The sequence below is a fragment of the Phytophthora sojae genome, assembly GCF_000149755.1.
Source record: "Phytophthora sojae unplaced genomic scaffold PHYSOscaffold_12, whole genome shotgun sequence".
NCBI lineage: Eukaryota > Oomycota > Peronosporomycetes > Peronosporales > Peronosporaceae > Phytophthora > Phytophthora sojae.
This window is the reverse complement of record NW_009258126.1, coordinates 1,649,024-1,665,871: the sequence shown is the minus strand read 5'-3', so window position 1 is coordinate 1,665,871 and position 16,848 is coordinate 1,649,024. Positions and strand designations below refer to the sequence as shown.

The 16,848-nt window shown below is 52.9% G+C and overlaps 4 protein-coding genes across 4 annotated transcripts; 2 read left to right on the top strand and 2 right to left on the bottom strand.

Moving 5' to 3' along the window:
- The first annotated feature begins 2,315 nt into the window (after window positions 1–2,315).
- On the top strand, window positions 2,316–5,565 carry PHYSODRAFT_288941 (hypothetical protein). Its single transcript, XM_009538969.1, has one exon. The coding sequence runs from the start codon at window positions 3,216–3,218 to the stop codon at window positions 4,644–4,646; it is 1,431 nt and encodes a 476-aa protein (XP_009537264.1). The 5' UTR covers window positions 2,316–3,215; the 3' UTR covers window positions 4,647–5,565.
- A 2,132-nt stretch (window positions 5,566–7,697) lies between these two features.
- On the top strand, window positions 7,698–8,846 carry PHYSODRAFT_390997 (hypothetical protein; the record flags this gene model as incomplete). The annotated part of the gene is made up of 1 exon (XM_009538968.1): window positions 7,698–8,846. A coding segment is annotated over one exon (1,149 nt), but the record flags the coding sequence as incomplete, so codon positions are not given.
- A 2,325-nt stretch (window positions 8,847–11,171) lies between these two features.
- On the bottom strand, window positions 11,172–11,756 carry PHYSODRAFT_288939 (hypothetical protein; the record flags this gene model as incomplete). The annotated part of the gene is made up of 1 exon (XM_009538967.1): window positions 11,172–11,756. One exon carries the CDS (start codon window positions 11,754–11,756, stop codon window positions 11,172–11,174), a length of 585 nt encoding a protein of 194 aa, XP_009537262.1.
- Window positions 11,757–15,471: 3,715 nt separating this feature from the next.
- Window positions 15,472–16,032, bottom strand: PHYSODRAFT_528548 (hypothetical protein; the record flags this gene model as incomplete). Its single annotated transcript, XM_009538966.1, has 1 exon — window positions 15,472–16,032. One exon carries the CDS (start codon window positions 16,030–16,032, stop codon window positions 15,472–15,474), a length of 561 nt encoding a protein of 186 aa, XP_009537261.1.
- Between the last annotated feature and the right edge of the window lie 816 nt (window positions 16,033–16,848).

The following is a 16,848-nucleotide window of genomic DNA, read 5'->3' as shown; positions in this document are numbered from 1 at the left end:
GGCCGGAGAGCATGCGCCACCGCATTTGGGCCAAAAAGGTTAGGCCCCAGTACCCCTACTGACAATTGTTGTGGTTTGATGATTGGATCAGCTTTCGTGGGATGATGCGATCACAATGCTGAAGGAGAAGCGACCGGAAATGGTTCAGATAGTAGAACGTGCGCGCGCGGCTGCTGCTGGAGCGGCGTAATTTGTCTACTTTCGCTTGAAGTTGGCTGGTAGTTGTCGTAGGACTACAGCAGCAGCAACGACAAGAAAGACATTGCTGCGACGCTCGGCTGGTAGGGTCACCAATTTGACCGCACCACCCCGCTTAACCACTCAAATGCAGCGGCCAATGTCCACACTTGTTTCATCTCCGCCTCTTTAGTTTAACATAAGGGGCATTATTAGTGGTATCTGAAACTAAAGGGGTATTATTAGTTTACTCAGGGGTATCTCATTAGTTTTCTCAAACAGCGTAAATTATCGCTGGTCATCGTACAAGACGCCAACATGCGGCCGAAGCGTGGGGAGCTGCCGGCGCTGCTGGAGCGCCTGAACGAGAGCGTGGGGGTGTCGGCGCGCCGCCTCTTCGCGCAGCAGGCCACGCCGCCGCAGCTGCTGCAGCGCTCGCAGTCGGAGCAGCGCCGCCTGCTGCCGGAGCTCTGCGCGTTCGTGGAGTCGCTGCCGGCCGCCGCCTCTGGAGTCGCGTCGTCTTTGGTGCGCCGCGCCTTCCGCCACCCGGACGCGCAGTGGCTCAGCCGCAGCGCGCGGCAGAGCGGCATCTCGGCGCTACTCTGTCAGCAACTGCTGCGTCTGGCCAGGCAGCAGGACGGCGCCGAGGGCAACACGACGCTGCAGTGGTCGGTGGCGGAGCTGGCGGCGCGCGTGCTGCTGGACGCGCTGCTGTCGCCCTGCGCGCAGCGGCTGGGCCAGGCGCCGGACGCCTGCAGGTGGCGGCCCATGAAGGACAAGCCGCGGTTCCACGCCATGACGTGCTTCCCCGTGTGGTCCACGCTGCTGCCCTTCGCGGCGCTGCTGGCGCTGCGCTACCCGGAGCTCTTCCAGCGCGTGCTGGCGGAGTACCCGCCGCCTCTGGACAAGAAAGGGCACCGCGTTAACTGCGACTTTGCGCAGGTTACGGGCGTCTGGAGACTCGTGGAGGAGGTCAACAGAAGCGACAAGCAGAAGCAGGAGGCGGTCACACAGGTCATGACGACTTTGCTGCAGTTCGCGAGTGACAAGCTGCTGGTCGGGTCGCAGATCGCCAAGGAGGAAGCCCCGCACCTGGATGACCAGCTACTGGAGAAGTTCTTCACTGGACTGCAGGGTTTCTCGTTCAATTGCTGGAGGGCGGATGCGGTCACTAAACCGGCGCTGTTTGACGCAATCCGGGATGCACTGGTGGGTCCGGAGAGTCGAGCAGTTAAGGAGAATGGGGTGCCGCATCGTGTGGCTGTTTTCACGGCGGTGGGGAGCATGCTCGTGAGGAATCTCGCGGCGGATGTGGTGTCGATGCTCATCGAACGGATCGGTGACACGAGTGGAGAGGTTCGGAGCTCTCTGCTAACGTTCCTGGTTGGATTCTGTGCCCACTTGGACCTGGTGCCCGTATCGTCGGTGCTTGAGGTTCTCGATCTGTTGATGACTTCCTACAAGGCGGTATCGGAAGATGAAACACAGCGACAACGGCGTCTAGAGTTGCTGTTCTACATCTTGTATGTGGCGCTGCACCGTTGCCAGGCTGTCGACAGGTTACGAAAAGAGGTCAGCTCCAATGCCGCGGCTATCAAGGAGGTGCTGGCTCAGTTTCAGAGGCGGCTGTGCAGCGAAGTTGTGTACGAAGACTTTTACGTGGCTGCCCCAGTACACTGGACTGCGAGGGTGTGGAAGCACTGGGTGTTCTTGACCGACGAAGACATCCAGGCGTTTGTGTCGGATACTCACGAAAACGACCACGAGACGGAGGAAGAGTTCAAGAACCGGGTGGCAAGATGGCGAGCTTGCGAGGCCCTCGTTGCATTCCGGCCACCTTCGTTCGCGCTGTTTACGCAGATGAAAGTTCTGTTGAAACCTCACTTGATATCATCATCCCCTCTCACAGACGTGGCCGACGAGAATGGATTTTCCCTGCAAGCACGAAAGCGCCGGCGGACTGGAGACGCGGTGACGAACCCTGTGGACCCGGATAAACTCGAGCGCTCGTTCGATGTGCTGCTGTTGCCGGACGTCATGGAGCGCGTGTGCTCCTTCATGAGCGCGAAGCGGCTCTGTCGGATGGCTCTGGTATGCCGTGACTTCGCGGAGCTGAGCCATCGGTCGTCGCTGTGGCGGTCGCTGTACCTGCGCATGGGTGTCTCGGTGGTGAAGATAAAGCGAGGTGTGTTGCCCGCAGCCCCAGTCGAGTGCAGCCACGGCGACAGCTACGAGCACGACTGGCGCAGGCTGTACCAGTCGCGATGGAAGGTGCTGCGGAGGCTGCGGCGTACGCAGCGTCGGGCGATCGAAGCTGCGCAGTCAACGGATCGAGGCACTGAGGCCGCTACTAGCCCGGGCAACACGAGCGCGTTCGTCCCGCAAATCTGCCCGCACTGCGGCTGCAACCAGGTGTTCAAGACCGCGAGCGACTGGGACGCCCACCTCACGCGGCACCGCAAGTTCACGTGCTTGGAGCCTTCGTGCCGCGCGTCGCTGCTTGGGGCCCACAAGTTCAAGCAGCATATGCGCGCACACACAAAACCCGCCGAAGCCGAGCCAGCCGCCGCTGACGCTGATGCCAATGCCGTCACTGACACCACATCGCGGCTCCTGTGCGGCTACAAGGGCTGCAAGAAGACGTACGCGTCTGCCGCTCGCCTATCCACGCACGGAGGAAAGCGAACCACTTCGACAAGTGACGCCGGCTAGAATGCCACTAGGATAGTTGAATGACTGTACACACGTTCCGACTGCTAGCATTTGTTCTCTCTTCATCTTTCTCCTTTAAAGAAAAAAAATGTCTTGAAAAGAGGAAGCTGAAGAGGAGCATGCAATTCTTGATGACCACCCGCGGTATTGACCACGTCAGCATGCTGGCACCCATCCCTAAAACTTACTACCTGCAAGTTTCGCACTTAGCCGGAAGCCTCGCCTTTTACATACATACTTTGCTTTACTTTAGTACGTAAGCCGCGCTCACTCACGCAGCTCTCCCTCGACGCAGCAGCATCCCCGATCGCCCGATCGTCGTGACAATGCCCGACAGCGGCGCGAGCGGGCCCATGCCGGCGCTGGTGGCCAAGGCCAACGAGGACAAGACGGTGGCGCTGGTGGCCACGTGCTCCTTCATGCTGTCGCTGGCGCTGGGGCTGCGGCTGCTGGGCTGGTACCTGGCCAAGTCTCGGCGGCGGCGCAAGCGGCTGCAGCTGCTGCCGGGCCTGGGCTTCTACGCGCCGTTCCCCGTGGCGCTGCACGCGCTGGACGTGAGCGTGTTCGTCGTGCTCTGGTACGCGGTGAGCATCGGCATGACGCTCTTCAACAAGTGGTTCCTGCGCGTGTGGGCGGGCGGCGGCTACCCGTTCGCCACGACCATGACGTGCATCAACATGTTCGTCAAGTGCGCGCTCTCGCGGCTCATCGACCGCTGCAGCTCGGGCGGCCCCATGCTGGCCCTGCCCCCTAGCATCTACTGGAAGCTGGCCGTGCCCATCGGCGTGTGCACAGCGCTCGACATCATGCTGTCCAACCTGTCGCTGTTCTACATCACCGTCACGTTCTACACCATCGTCAAGTCCGGCGGCAACGTGTGGAACCTGCTCTTCTCCATCTGCCTGGGCCACCAGCGCCCGTCCTGGTCGCTCTTCGTGGTCATCGTGCTCATCTCGTCGGGCATCGGGCTGGCCAGCTACGGGTCTGCGCACTTTGTGCTCTACGGCTTCGTGCTGGTGCTGGCCGCGTCCGTGATCGGCACGCTCAGGTGGGTGCTCACCCAGTCGCTGCTGCAGGCCATGGAGGACAGCAACGGCCCGCCCAGGAACAAGGTGCTGGCGGTCGTGTACTACGTGTCGCCCGCGAGCGCCATGGGGCTTCTACCCATCGCGCTCTTCTCCGAGGCCAGCGACTACGCCACGTCGCGCTTCCTGCTCGACTCGCGGCTGCTGCTCATGTCGCTCGTGTTCATCTTCATCAGCGGCTGCCTGGCCTTCGTGCTCATCTTCATCGAGATCATGCTGGTCAAGAAGACGTCGGCGCTGTCGCTGGGCATCGCCGGCAGCTTCAAGGACGTCACGCAGGTGCTGCTCGCCGTCTTCATCTTCGGCGACCAGCTCATCGCCATCAACGTGTTCGGCCTGGTCGTGGCCACGTGCGGGATGCTGTTCTACACGTTCATCAAGCACACGACAGCAGAGGCCGCAAGCGACGCAAGGAGCGGCAAACTCAAGGGCTACCAGCGCGTGCCTACGTCCAACTCCGACCTGGAAGACGGCAGCGACGTCCAGTGCCAAGGCAGTGATAGCAACAAGCACAACATTGTGCCGGAGTTCCACATGAAGGACGAGAGGGGGGTCTTGGCATCAGGAACCAAGACGCTGAGCTCCGTCTCGCGCGTGGAGCTCGTGAGACGGGAGAGCAAGGAGTACTTCAATGCAGCCAGCATGGTCTCCTCCGGCGCCTCCCACGTGTGACGAGAACAAGGACGCTTTGTAACATTAGGCCAACCATTTGCGTCGAGTTCGACACCATAGACGCACGTCTGCCAGCTGAAAACCAGCAGCAGTTCCTGTTCTCGTGACCATCCAGTTGAATTAAATAGACCAACAGAACCGATCTTGCTTCACACAAGTGAATCACTACGTTCCGGTGTTGGCCTGGAAGGGATGGGGGGGGGGGGTCGCTTGGGGGTTCTTGACTTGACTCCATTACGCAACGATATGCGGGATGTACTCGCGTAGGCGCCCGTCGCGACAGGCACTGAAGATCCGTCCAGTCCGACCGGCAAGCGCGACCCCGCGCACTGCATCGTACTGAGGGCCTGTGAGCTCGGTCGTCACGCGAGGCTTCTCTCCAAGGTTGCTCCAGTTGCTGCAGGCACCATCGCCATGAGCAGTCCAAACACTACTGGCCGATGCTGGGTCGTCGACGGATGGTGCCGACACGGCGATGCTATGGATCGGCGACGAGCTCCGCGACAGCGCGTGCAACGGCGTTCTGCAAGAAAACAAATCATTAGACCAAGGAACCGTGCAGTCTTCAGACGTCTTCAAACGTACCCAGTGTGTCGTAGATCCCAAACCGTCAGCAGACCATCTTCACTTCCAGTGAACAGCATGGGCAGTGAAGAGTTGGCAGTAGTCGCAGCGCACGAGATGATCGAGCCCGCAAGACCGTCAACGTTTAGCACCTAGTCAAAGCAACAGCCTGGTGAGCATCTCGACCTCTAACTCAAACTTTGACTAGGTCTTACCGCTCCTCGCGCACGGATATCCACGCCCAATGTTTCTCCATTGTCGAGGCCAGCGAACAGCACTTTGCCGTCCGTCTCCGCCTCATTTTCACTCGTGTACGGCGGGTAGTCGCCTTCCGCCAGTAGTTGAGCAGTGTCGTCCATCACCGACAGGCAGTGAACGGCGCTCTGGTCGTCGTTCGCCCACTTGGCAATGACATCCTGCGTGCCGCAGTTCCACATTTGAATAAGTCCATCCGTCCCGCACGCTACAACACACCAAAGAAGCCACCGATCTTCATTAGTTAGTGGACCACCAAACAAAATAAAAAGTATCTTCCGCATTTACTCACACAGCACGTTTCTCCCTCTTCCGACGATCGCGACTTCCTCGACACCTCCTCGATGTCCCTTGAGCACTGCCGCGCACCGCCCACTGATACTCCAGATCCTCAGCGTAAAGTCCAACGAGCCCGTGAGCACAACCTGCGAGCTCGGGAAGAAGTGCGCGCTGGTGACGTCGGCCACGTGCCCCTTCAAGGGCAGCATCTGCGCAGGATTCTGGCTGTCCCAGAGCATGCAGACGCCGTCCGAGCCCCCGACCACCACGAAGCGCTCGTCCGGAGACACGTCCACACTGTGCAATTGCAGCAGCGCTGGAGGCGGCGCCCCGGGCGTGTCCGAGGCATCAACCGACGGCACGTCCACGGTCTCATTTGGCGCCTGGAAGACCGTGCGTAGCGTCCGCGTGGACGTCTCGGAGGCCTTCGCGTCCACTTGGACGTCGATCCACGAGTCCGCTCTGGCCAGAATCTGCACCAAGTGCGGAGCTTCGGGTGTCGTGGGGGCCGCAGACAGCGGCAGCTGGAACTGAGAGCTCGGACTGCAGTGCACCTCCGCCTTCGCGCGCTCGCCCTGAGCGAGTTCCTGATCGTTCGACGCCGCAATTCTCACGGTGCGTTCGTAGACGTCCAGCCAACAGGATTCCGCAGCGGTCTCCCAGTCCGGCTGCACCTGCATGTACATCTGCGCGTCCATCGAGGACGTCCCGGCGCTCGAGGTGAGCTCCTTCCTTTTTTTTTATTGATTAGCCGGGTTTTAGAAATAAAGTGGGTATTGTGCTTTGCACGAACTTTGGCATGCGATTAAGGGCTCTAAACCAACGAGCAAATCCTTCCCCGTCATCATATCTCGCAGTCTAACTCTAAGTTAAAGTTAAGCTAATCAACCGCCAGTACCAAGCACAACGCAGAGCAAGAACGGAGCGGTTGCCATGTTGGAAAACACTGCAAGTTGCTGCTGTTGAAGTTGCAGGGAACTGCTGCTGGAGCAGATACGCGACGAGGCAGTTGAGGTAGTGTAGACTGACGGTCGCATGCATGTCTAGGAGAGAGGGAGAAGGAGTTTGGCCGAGGTCATTCCCCAGAAGACCTCCAAGTGAACAAGTTGCTTTTGGTGCGTGTGAGCTTTGTGGTGCCGCATTCCAACAGCCACTGCAAGAATAAATCGGTTGTCGCTGCAAGAAAACAAACTGATAAGGTTCCCGATAGAATGGCGCCAACTCCTTGCATAATAGTAAGCACCGATTTCGGCGGGAACGTTTTCTTCTTCGCTCTCTTCGTCGTGGCCTTGCGCGTTAAACCAAGCTCGAATTTCAGAGCACGGCATATAGTAGCAGTAGAAAATTTCTACTAGAAATGTTTGGATGTGCAGGAAACGCTGACTTGAAAGCTGCTTGCAGCTCCTCGATATAAAAACAGGGATGTTCTTCAATATTGTAGACGTAGTTTAGTACGATAGATCGCCAACGCATGTCAATCATCGACTAGAAAGCAATCAGACAAAGCGAGCGAGTTAGAATTAGAATGTCAGGGCCGTAGTATTGTCGGATTTACTCCAGCCATTCAACGAAAGTGGGCATAACTCAACGTTAACACGTTGTCTTAGCAGCTATTCTATCTTAAATCGACGAGTTAGCCTCCTAACTCAATGATGGGCTAATCACCGTGATTTGCTAAAACAACGAATTACGTCGTTGTTTGGACAGAAAGCATGCAATGCACAATATTTATGATCTGGAATATACAATTATGTACCGCTTTCAGATTTCCAGATGTGGCGAAGGGGCGCGATCTTTTCAGTTTCAGTTTTAGCTTGTCAACGCACAGCAACGGAGCGCACTTCCAGCAGTGACAAGCTCATGGCGAGCGAGAGCGACACGCCGTCGCTGTCTTCGTCCTCCACGGCGTCTTCGTCCTCTGGAGAGGGGGGCGCGCCGGTTGCGAGGCCCAAGGCGGGGCTCATGGCGACGTATCTGCTGCGCACGGCGATGGACTGGCGCAGCAGCCGCGTCGACACATTGGAGCAGAAGGCGGCGGCGCGGAATGAAGAGGAAATAACACTAGAAGATGCTAGAAATAGCGGTGACAATAACAATGAGGTGAAGATTGAGAGGGGGGAGGGGGAACAGGAGGATCCGCTGGAGGTGGAGGCCGAGCCGGACGCTGCGTCGGTGGACGACCAGATGCCGGCGCTGGAGGGGGTCGAAGAGAAGGAGGGGGCCGCAGTGCAGAAGGAGAAGAAGCAGTTCGAAGTGACGTACCAGTGTTTTCCAGATGTGGAGGCGACGACGGAGTCGGACGAGGACGCAGTTGATGAATTGGCGCGGCGGTCGATGCAGTACTTGGACGTGTTGCTGCAGACGGACAAGTGTGGAGTCGGCTTGAATGTGGGGCTCAGTCGACTGGATGAAGGAGAGGAAGAGGGCGCGTGGGTGCTCGTCGTGCAGTCCTTTCGGAGAGTGAGTGGCGAGGATGTAGGACCCGCTGAAGCTTGTGGGAAGATCCTAGTGGGGGATATTCTACACGCAGTTGATGGCGAGGAAGTGTGTTCGCTGCAGCAGTTGCATGCAAAGCTGCAGGGTAGATTGGGAAAGAAGAGGAAGTTTGTGCTGCTGCGATTTCTGAGACCGTTGGCACTGGGCGAGGGTCCCGAAGCGTCGACTGCGTCACTACTGGATCAAAGACGACGGCCCGTTGGTGCAGACAAGGCTAGCTGGTCCGAGGTTGACGACCTGCTTCGGAGCAATCCTCAGTTGGCTGCATTTGTTCGACAGTTGGCAACGACCAACCAATTGCTGCAAGAGCAGCTTGTTGCCAGTAAGCTGAAGCAAGAAGAGCAGAACATCCAGCTCGACCAACTCCATGCGCTATACGCGCGGACACAAGCAGAAGGGCTGCCGCTGTTCTCATTGTCCAAGTCCATCCGTCCGTTCTCAAGAATAACCAGCTCCTCCCGTCTTGGCGATGCCGGAGCTGAGAAGCCGATTCCTACGAAAATCCAGACTGAAGTGACGGAAGCGGTCAGTGCAGAGTATTCCCGTCTACGACAGGAGTTCCAGCTGCAGCACCTACTCGACAAGCGTGAACTGGAGAAGAAGTATGCTGAAAAGGCGCAGAAGCTGGAGGAAGCTACTGCCAAGAAAGTGGAAATGCTGGAGGCAGGTTTCCAGCAAGCCCTCGAACAGTTTACTACATGTAGAAACCATCACTGCTCGTGTCATTGCCCGACAGCAACTACAACCGCTTTCCAGGACCAGGATGGCGATATCTTACTGCAAAAAGAACAGCAGTCCGCCGGTAGTATTGATGATCCCAATACCGGTACTGTCAAATTCGTCGAGCCTGTGAAGATGAAGGAAGAGGCGGCACTGCGGCAGATTCAGCATTTACTCGCAGAGTATGACGAGCGTAGGCGTGTGCGGACAACAAAGCTCATGGCAATCAGCCCCACCTCAGTAGACATCTGCAGCAGCTAAAGAGTGACGAAATAATAAAAAAAACTGTTTTCTGATTCAACTTTTAACTGGGCGTCCCTTCATGAATGTACATGACAGGTCGGAAACCTGTGATTTCGGCGAATTTAAGTCTTCAATGAGAGGAACATCGCCGTTGAGACCGACATGGATAGAAAGCCCTGCATCTAGCTTGGGTAATGCCGCTGTATGAAGCGCTAAATGTATGTAGATCTCGAGCGATTTATCCTCAAAGTTGGCGTTGCCTGGCGCCTCTGCGATGTTTCTTACCGTTATTTATGCAGCATATAAAAAGCTATATGTGTGACCTTTCAGGTTGGGATGAAAGATCACGAATTACTAGCGATAAGATGACTGACAAATAGTAAGGGGGGCTACGCTCCATGTCCTCGTTGCCGAACGGGGCAAGAAAAGGAGAAGCCACTTTGGCATTACTCCTTTGATGGACATATTAGTAGATACTCGTCTGGCCCACCTAAGAAACAACATTTCTATCTGGCCGTCAAAAAAAAATTCAAAAATTATCAGTTGGGGTAAACAATACCTCAAAATAAAGGTGAGATTTGGTGTTTTCGCGTCAGCTCATTGGCTGCTTGAAAACAGCAGGATTCAAGGAAACAGAGCAAGTTTTCTAAACCCGGATTTGGGTAACATTAGGGCTTTTTTGCGTAATGGCTACAAATTTTAGCGATATTCAAAATGATAGGTACCATTGGGAAGATCACTTATTGTGCCTCCCGTCATTTTGCCGAGTCCTACGTAGGACTTTGGAGATCAGTTAATCTGAGGTTGGTGGTCTCTAAATCTGAGATGCAAATCTCGGACGAGTCCGATGAGTGGTCTCCTGGAGTCTCTCCGTTCAATGGACTCCGGTTGGAGTCCAAGTCAAGCAATCTTTGTTTGGGGAAGCAAGCAATGCCGGAACCCGCGAAGGCGAATGGCGAAGACTGGAGTGTTTAACGTATCGACTGCATCGTGTTTTCATAGGTTTATTCTGCGTTTGACATACACCGTATTAGAGTCAGCTCGTATGAAAGTCCTGCCACAAGACTTGGCAGGAGTCCTTCGTAAGACCTCAAACCCCGAATGCCGTGAAAATGGGCGACATTCGGGCTTTCGGCTGTTTGTAGGACCTGCGCAAGTGCTTCCATCGGACTAGCAATTCTTGGTCCTAATTAACTACGACGGACCTGCTAATCTGCTCCGATAACCTAGCCCCATCTTAGTAGGTAGCTGTTTTACACGTCCGATTCGCCAAAACAACTGAAAAGCACAATAACTGCCGATGCGGAGAACCATCGTAGAGTATGATAGCGCTCCTGTGGGCGTTGTGGTGCTCGTATATATTTTGAGGTTTTACTAATCGATTTCGCCGTCCAGTCGAACTTTATGTCCAATCATATGGCTTAAGTCCGATTTATAGCCAATCCAATGCGATCTGAAAAAGTTGAGGTTTAATAGAAATGTTGTTTCTTAAGTGGGCCAGAGTAGTATGCAAAGTTTCAGCATTCCTAGACTCGCCAGGAAAAACCGAATTTATTCTTTTCCCGAGATCCCGTACATTGTTGAAGGGACGTCCAGTTACGTTAAATCGATAGCGTCTTAAAAGACGCTATCGTACGGGGTCGCAGTCACCAACTTGTTTCGTTGCTGTACTTGTTGCTAAGATTATTGTATATCTATAGAACAGCAAAATATGGCAAAGTGTCAACAAGGAAATATTTTCAGCTCTGCAAAGGACAAGGTTGTGATATAGTGCTTTCGCTTGGTGAAGGAACCTGCGGTGGTGGTAACTGTGGAGTTTGAGGAGAAATGCTATTAGACGGCAATTTTGTTTTCATCTTAGGGATAATACTGCGTAGCGGACGCGCAAGCAGCAGCCTCACGACCGCCACCACTTCTTCGCACGCTGTTGCTTCTTTAGCAGACTGTCCGCTTGGAGTTTCTCTCTCATCACCGCGTCGATCTTCTCTTGGTCGTCTCCGAGTTCGTCCCGAACTGAATCTTCTTCCCAGCCTTCTCCGCCTTCTCCACAGCGGGGAAGAGGAGCTCGTCTACCCTGGCCTTGTAGACGTTGATGTAGTCGACAAGGAGTTTCTTGTAGTCGGGATTGTTCTTCAGACCAAGCTTATTCAGCTCCTTCCGGATGTCCCCGAGGCTGAGCTTCTCCACGTACCACTGCTCCCACCTGTCGATCTTGAAATTCTTGTCGCGCGTCATCCTCTCGATGTCGTCGGCCAGGAAGAGGTTCGAATGGAGAGCGGGGGTCTTCTCCAAGCTCACGACCTTTTTGAGCGCCTTCTCCACAGCTGGGGCGCTTTCAGACGCCTTCTTCAAGCCAATGATCTTTGAAACGCTGAATATGCGCTCTTCATCGTCCTCGCTTGCTCTTGTCTCCGTTGTCGCTCCATGAAGTCGCAGTGCTCGCCTGTTCAGAAGTTCGTTGTGGGTCGTGCCTGCCTGTGTCTTCGTGTCAGCTGTAGCGTCACAAGCTGATAGAAGAGCTGCGACCGCCAGCAACACGTAGCTTGCGCGCATATTTGCTTGGTGGTGAGTTGGGCGCCGAAGCGGTTGCGCTCCGTGCGGCAAATTCCGAAGTGTCCCTTTGACCAGAGGTACAGTACTACAGCACTGTATTGTACGGCGGCTTGCTTGATCATTTCATTTGTGAGGGAATCATTGCCACCTGGGATATGTTTTGGGATCCGCTTCCAAACGTAGAGACGAAAAGGTCAAGCTTTATTGCCTACCTAATGGCCCAGGGCGGGCCGGGATTATGATAATACACGTGTTCCGTATTCAAATACTGTATGCCACAGTGTATACGCTCATGTACGTGACTGACGTTTTCTGTTCTTGCCAAGACTCTTACGATTTGCGGTCTTCATACAGACAACCCTCTCTTTGTAGTGGTATCCCAAATAGTAATACCCTCTGGTTAGCCTAACTGAGGCTTCTCCGTTCAGCGCTGGACTAGAACCCGCGTTGTTGCCCGTGCAGTCCTTCCAAGCTCACCAGAATAGTGGCCAGCGTATCGTCACTCCCCACGAGATACATTATACTGCAATGCAGATATTATACTGTAATGTCCAACTTGTACATAACGCTATGATCACGTATGGATTCACCAAGTTCCTAAATGGTGGCATTATCACTATCACTACGATGGTTATGGTACAGCTCTAGATAGGGATATCTCAGGTAGTGGTTTCCCGAGCCTCGCAAACACGTTAGCTAAGCGCAGTTTGCAAAAGGTGTTTGTATGCTTGCTACGCTATCACTCATGTCAAATTAATGCTTCCTCAAGGGGACTGTTGAACTTCGCGTGCAAGCCAGCGATAAGCGCTTCAACCCTTTCTTAGTTGAAGCGGTGAATTGGGCAGCTAACCAAGTCAGCAGTTCGGATTTCTAAATGTTATAGAGGTTGGCTGCGGATGTTGGAGATCCTGCCCTAAGGATTGCACTAAATGAGCACAATATACCTCACTAGAAAAATGAAAAGGATTTCTAAATGTCGTCTTCCTTGAAACACCTCGCATCACTCAGTTGCGATTTCTGTTCACGCAGTGAATCAATTGGTACGTTGTGTGGCTAGTATAAAAGTCTGCAGGTGCCTGAAAATAGAAATAGTAAGTTAAGTTGGCTCTACGTTTGAGCTTTGCAAGCCGTGGACTGTAAACTTGATCAAATTGAAATCGATGAGTCCGATGAAAGAATGCAACCGTGTACAGATAGCAGGTTGGTCGAGGTCAAAGTTTCACGGCTACTTGGAGCCTCCAAGCTAGAGGTGACAGCGAGACAAATCTACTAAGGTAGCCTACCTACCATTGGTAGGTGTTCCGCATAACCATAGCGTCGGTGAAATTGGCAAAAGCTGGCTCTGCTTCACTCCTGCTTCATTCATCTCGGTTTTATTAGACTCTATTATGCTTGTATCCTCGTATACGAAGTATGGACAGCCTAAACGGGTAGACCATATTGCAGTCAATAAAATTGAATGGGACGTATGTCAGCTCATGGCAACCAGGCCCCGCCCAGTAGTACGTACATCTAGACATGTCCTCGACGCTGATGCGTGACGAAATAAGAAAAATATTCTGACGTTCAACAGCTAGTATAACGGGAAAAAACTGCGACTAAAAAACCTTCAGTCCTCGCAAGAGTGCGAAATAGCGGGTTGCAGTGCTTCCTGACTGTGCCTTGATCTCTGTGTTGGAACGTTTCGCTCTATCATGCATTTTTTATTCCTATCTGCACTCTCAGACAATATAACAGGGAGGATATATTAGACTGAAACATCGCTTCATGCTTGCGCGACGACCTCAAGATGGTGAATCTTGATCCCAATTATGCCCGCTGCGCGGCCACCTTGCGATATTTCTAACCTACGCTTCGTCTTCGAAACGAACTCGTCGATTGCTAACAACATCGGGAGCTTGGTCGTCCGTCGTTAGAAGGCTTGAATCTGTTGAGATAGTCCAGAAGCAACTTGAAATAACTCTTTTTCCGTACTTGGCCGGCTTGACCCTGATCTCCACAGCGGTGAGTCTCTCGAGGTACCATTTGTTAAATATGCCGTCCCTGAACTTGGTATTGCACGTAATGTGCCTGACGTCCTCCACAGCACTGTATCACTCGACGGATTTGAAGCTGCTAAAACAACGTCCACAACGGAGAAGACCGTAGCTGCTGCCAGCAGAAGCACATCTTAAACGCATTGGTGCCTCTTGGTCTGCCGGGCTTTGTGTTCCTGAAGGTAAATTCCGAAATGACCTCGAGCTCAAATCGTTTCTAACAGCTGCACCATCCAGTCGGGCGTGATTCCACGCAAACCGGGATTTTTGTGTTAGATTGGCCGACCCCGTTATGAAGAAAATGAGGAAAAAATGGGGTGGCAAAGCCTTGTCTTAGTGTAGTTTACTGACAAAATGTAAGGAAGATACAAAGTACGGTCAGATATTTGTACGGTATTGCTTTTTGTTTTTTAGGAATGGTTGCACATTTTAAACTAGTCAATAATGTTTTGAGTAGTTACTTTTTCATTCTCGATCAGCTACGAGTGACAACTCCAGACGAAAAAAGTGACTAACGGATTTTACTGAATAGAAGCCGGTCTTCTAATTCCCATAAGCCCCTGTGCAAAATTCAAATGAAGCAAAAACTCAATTATCGAGTTTAAAATGTGCCCCCCCCTAAATTCGCGCTGGGATCTCTCCTTGTCCCTCTATCAGCTGGAGAAAGTCGGCATTCAGCCAGTTGCCGCGCTCATTCTTTGCAGTGAAAATGTACACAACGTCGCTTCTCCTGCATATGAGGATGTCCAAGAGAAAGATGAACTCAAGTTCCGTGTCGAGGCTCGTCCTGTCATTCGGACAGGTTGGGATCAACCCGTTGACTATCTGATGGATGGCAACTGGCCAAAGGGGGTTTTCTGTCAGGGACTTTCCTCCTCGTGCTACGGTTGAGTAGTATTGTGCTTTGCATCTATTTTGGCAAAACTGAATAACAAAACTCTGTTGAAAAGTCTGTATTAGATAGGCAAGCTCTGGATTAAACTCTTGGTTACGATGTAAAACTCTTCGTTACATAGTGCTAACTCGGGATTAAAGGCTCTTTTAGAGGCGCAAAGGCCGAATTGCACTACCACCAGTGCATTTCAGACTTTGTCGCCCGTAAGGCAGAGCACAGAACTCCAGAGCAGCAATCCCACTGTTCCCATGACCTACTCGGCTGATTTTCGCTGGCGTGCTGTATCGCTGCTGCACGTGTACGGCATCACCGTGAATTTCATCAGCGACATCTTTGGGCCCAAGCCTCGCACAATATTTCGCTGGTACAGCCTTTTCTTGGAGAAAGGTGTTGTAGATGAAGACGTAGAGCCATCTCGCAGCTCAAGATGGCCACCAGAAGTTGTCGCCGACGTTCACGAGTATGTTAAAGGACATCCTACTTTCTACCTCGAGGAACTACAGACGTATCTACAAGAAGAACACCCCGAAGTCACCAATGTGTCCCTTTCAACGATTTGCCGGGCGCTTCATTTTGATATGGGGCTTTCAAAGAAGGTTCTGACGCGTGCGGCTCGTGAAAGTGTTCCAGAAGAGGTATCGTAATTCTCTCAGCCCTTAATCTGAGAGCACAGGGTGTTCGCAGAGCCGGTTCGGCAAATTTAATGCAATGTTTTTATTTTGCTGCGGCGGAGTTAGAAATGTTGCAAAGAAAAAGATGCGAATGTTGTAGCTGTGGTAACTGCCTACACAACCTGGCTTGTGATCTCTTCGCGATGATCATCGTCATTCATGTCCGTTTCGGGCGGCTCAACAGGAACGAAATCGTGGTAAATACCTTGAGTAAAGATGTCGTGAGCGGGCAAGCCTACTGCGGCTCGAAGCGATCGCACGTCCACTTGAAAATCAGTCCAATTGCAATTTATCTGTAGCCGGATAGTTGCCACTTTGTCTCGGTCAGCGGTAGACTCGGCGTTAAGTGCAGCCATGGAAGCGTCAAGAGCCATGGCCTGTCTCGTAGTGTTATCACCAGGTAGCGCGAATGGCGTCTCATCAGGCTGACGAGCATGTGCAGTGGTGACATGGTTCCTTGTAATTGGCCCCAATGAAATGTTGTTATCCTGCTGGTATTGCTGGACGGCTACTGTAGCACGATGTATCGTAGGTTGGGGGTCTCGACTTCGACAATAAATACAGAACTCAAAGCGTAGATTGCCGAAAATGTCCTGGTTCCAAGCTCGTTTATCTTTACTCGAGACCCGTTTCACACGCTGGCTGAGTAAGGCGGTAAAGTTATCTTCTGTCATGATCTCGTAGCGATGTTGCGGAGCTCCTTTGCTTGCTCGAAAGTAGATGTTCTGGTCCTCAAGAATAAGCTTTGTGAAGGGTGGGCCCTCCAACAAAGCGATAATCTTGGCTCGCAACACACTAAATTTCTCGTGCGCATTAAATTCTAAGTTCTTCGTTTTTCCATTTCGGGGGGTTACCCTCAATCGATCCTTTGCGAGCCGTAACCATTGCGCGCAGCGATTTATCATTCGGAAGCAACACTGCTTGAGGTGTAGCACGTGTGGTGCGTCTCGTTGTCTACGCATATAATACAACGCAAATAAGCAAGATTTGGATTGAAAAGCAATAAACAAATAAAACATAATCGTACTTCTGGTGGCATTGCTGAACAATGTGTTCGCTGCAATTGAATCAATAGACCTGCGGTTTATAAAAATTGGGTAAGGCACGTTCAAGGCATAGACAACAGACAGGTAGTACTACCGCACCTTGACTTCACCGTGGTATTTCTCACTTGGTTGGAGCTTGCCTTCCTGGCGTAAGGATAAACTGTTCGACACAAATTCAGACAAAAATATCATTTTTCTGCAATACAATAGCACGCGTACAGCGCTCACGACTCACGTGAATGTCGGGTCCTGTGAATGATGCGCTGCGGTTCACAACTCTGCACTGCTTGAATCGACAACGTCGCGGCTGTCTGCATGAACAATCATCCGCAGGGTTAGCCTACAGCGTTCAGACCAGAAGAATAGCAAGCATATGACGTACCCACGGGCAGCAATGCCTGCACGTTCACAGCCGCCCTTGTTATAGACATCCTGCAGTCAGCT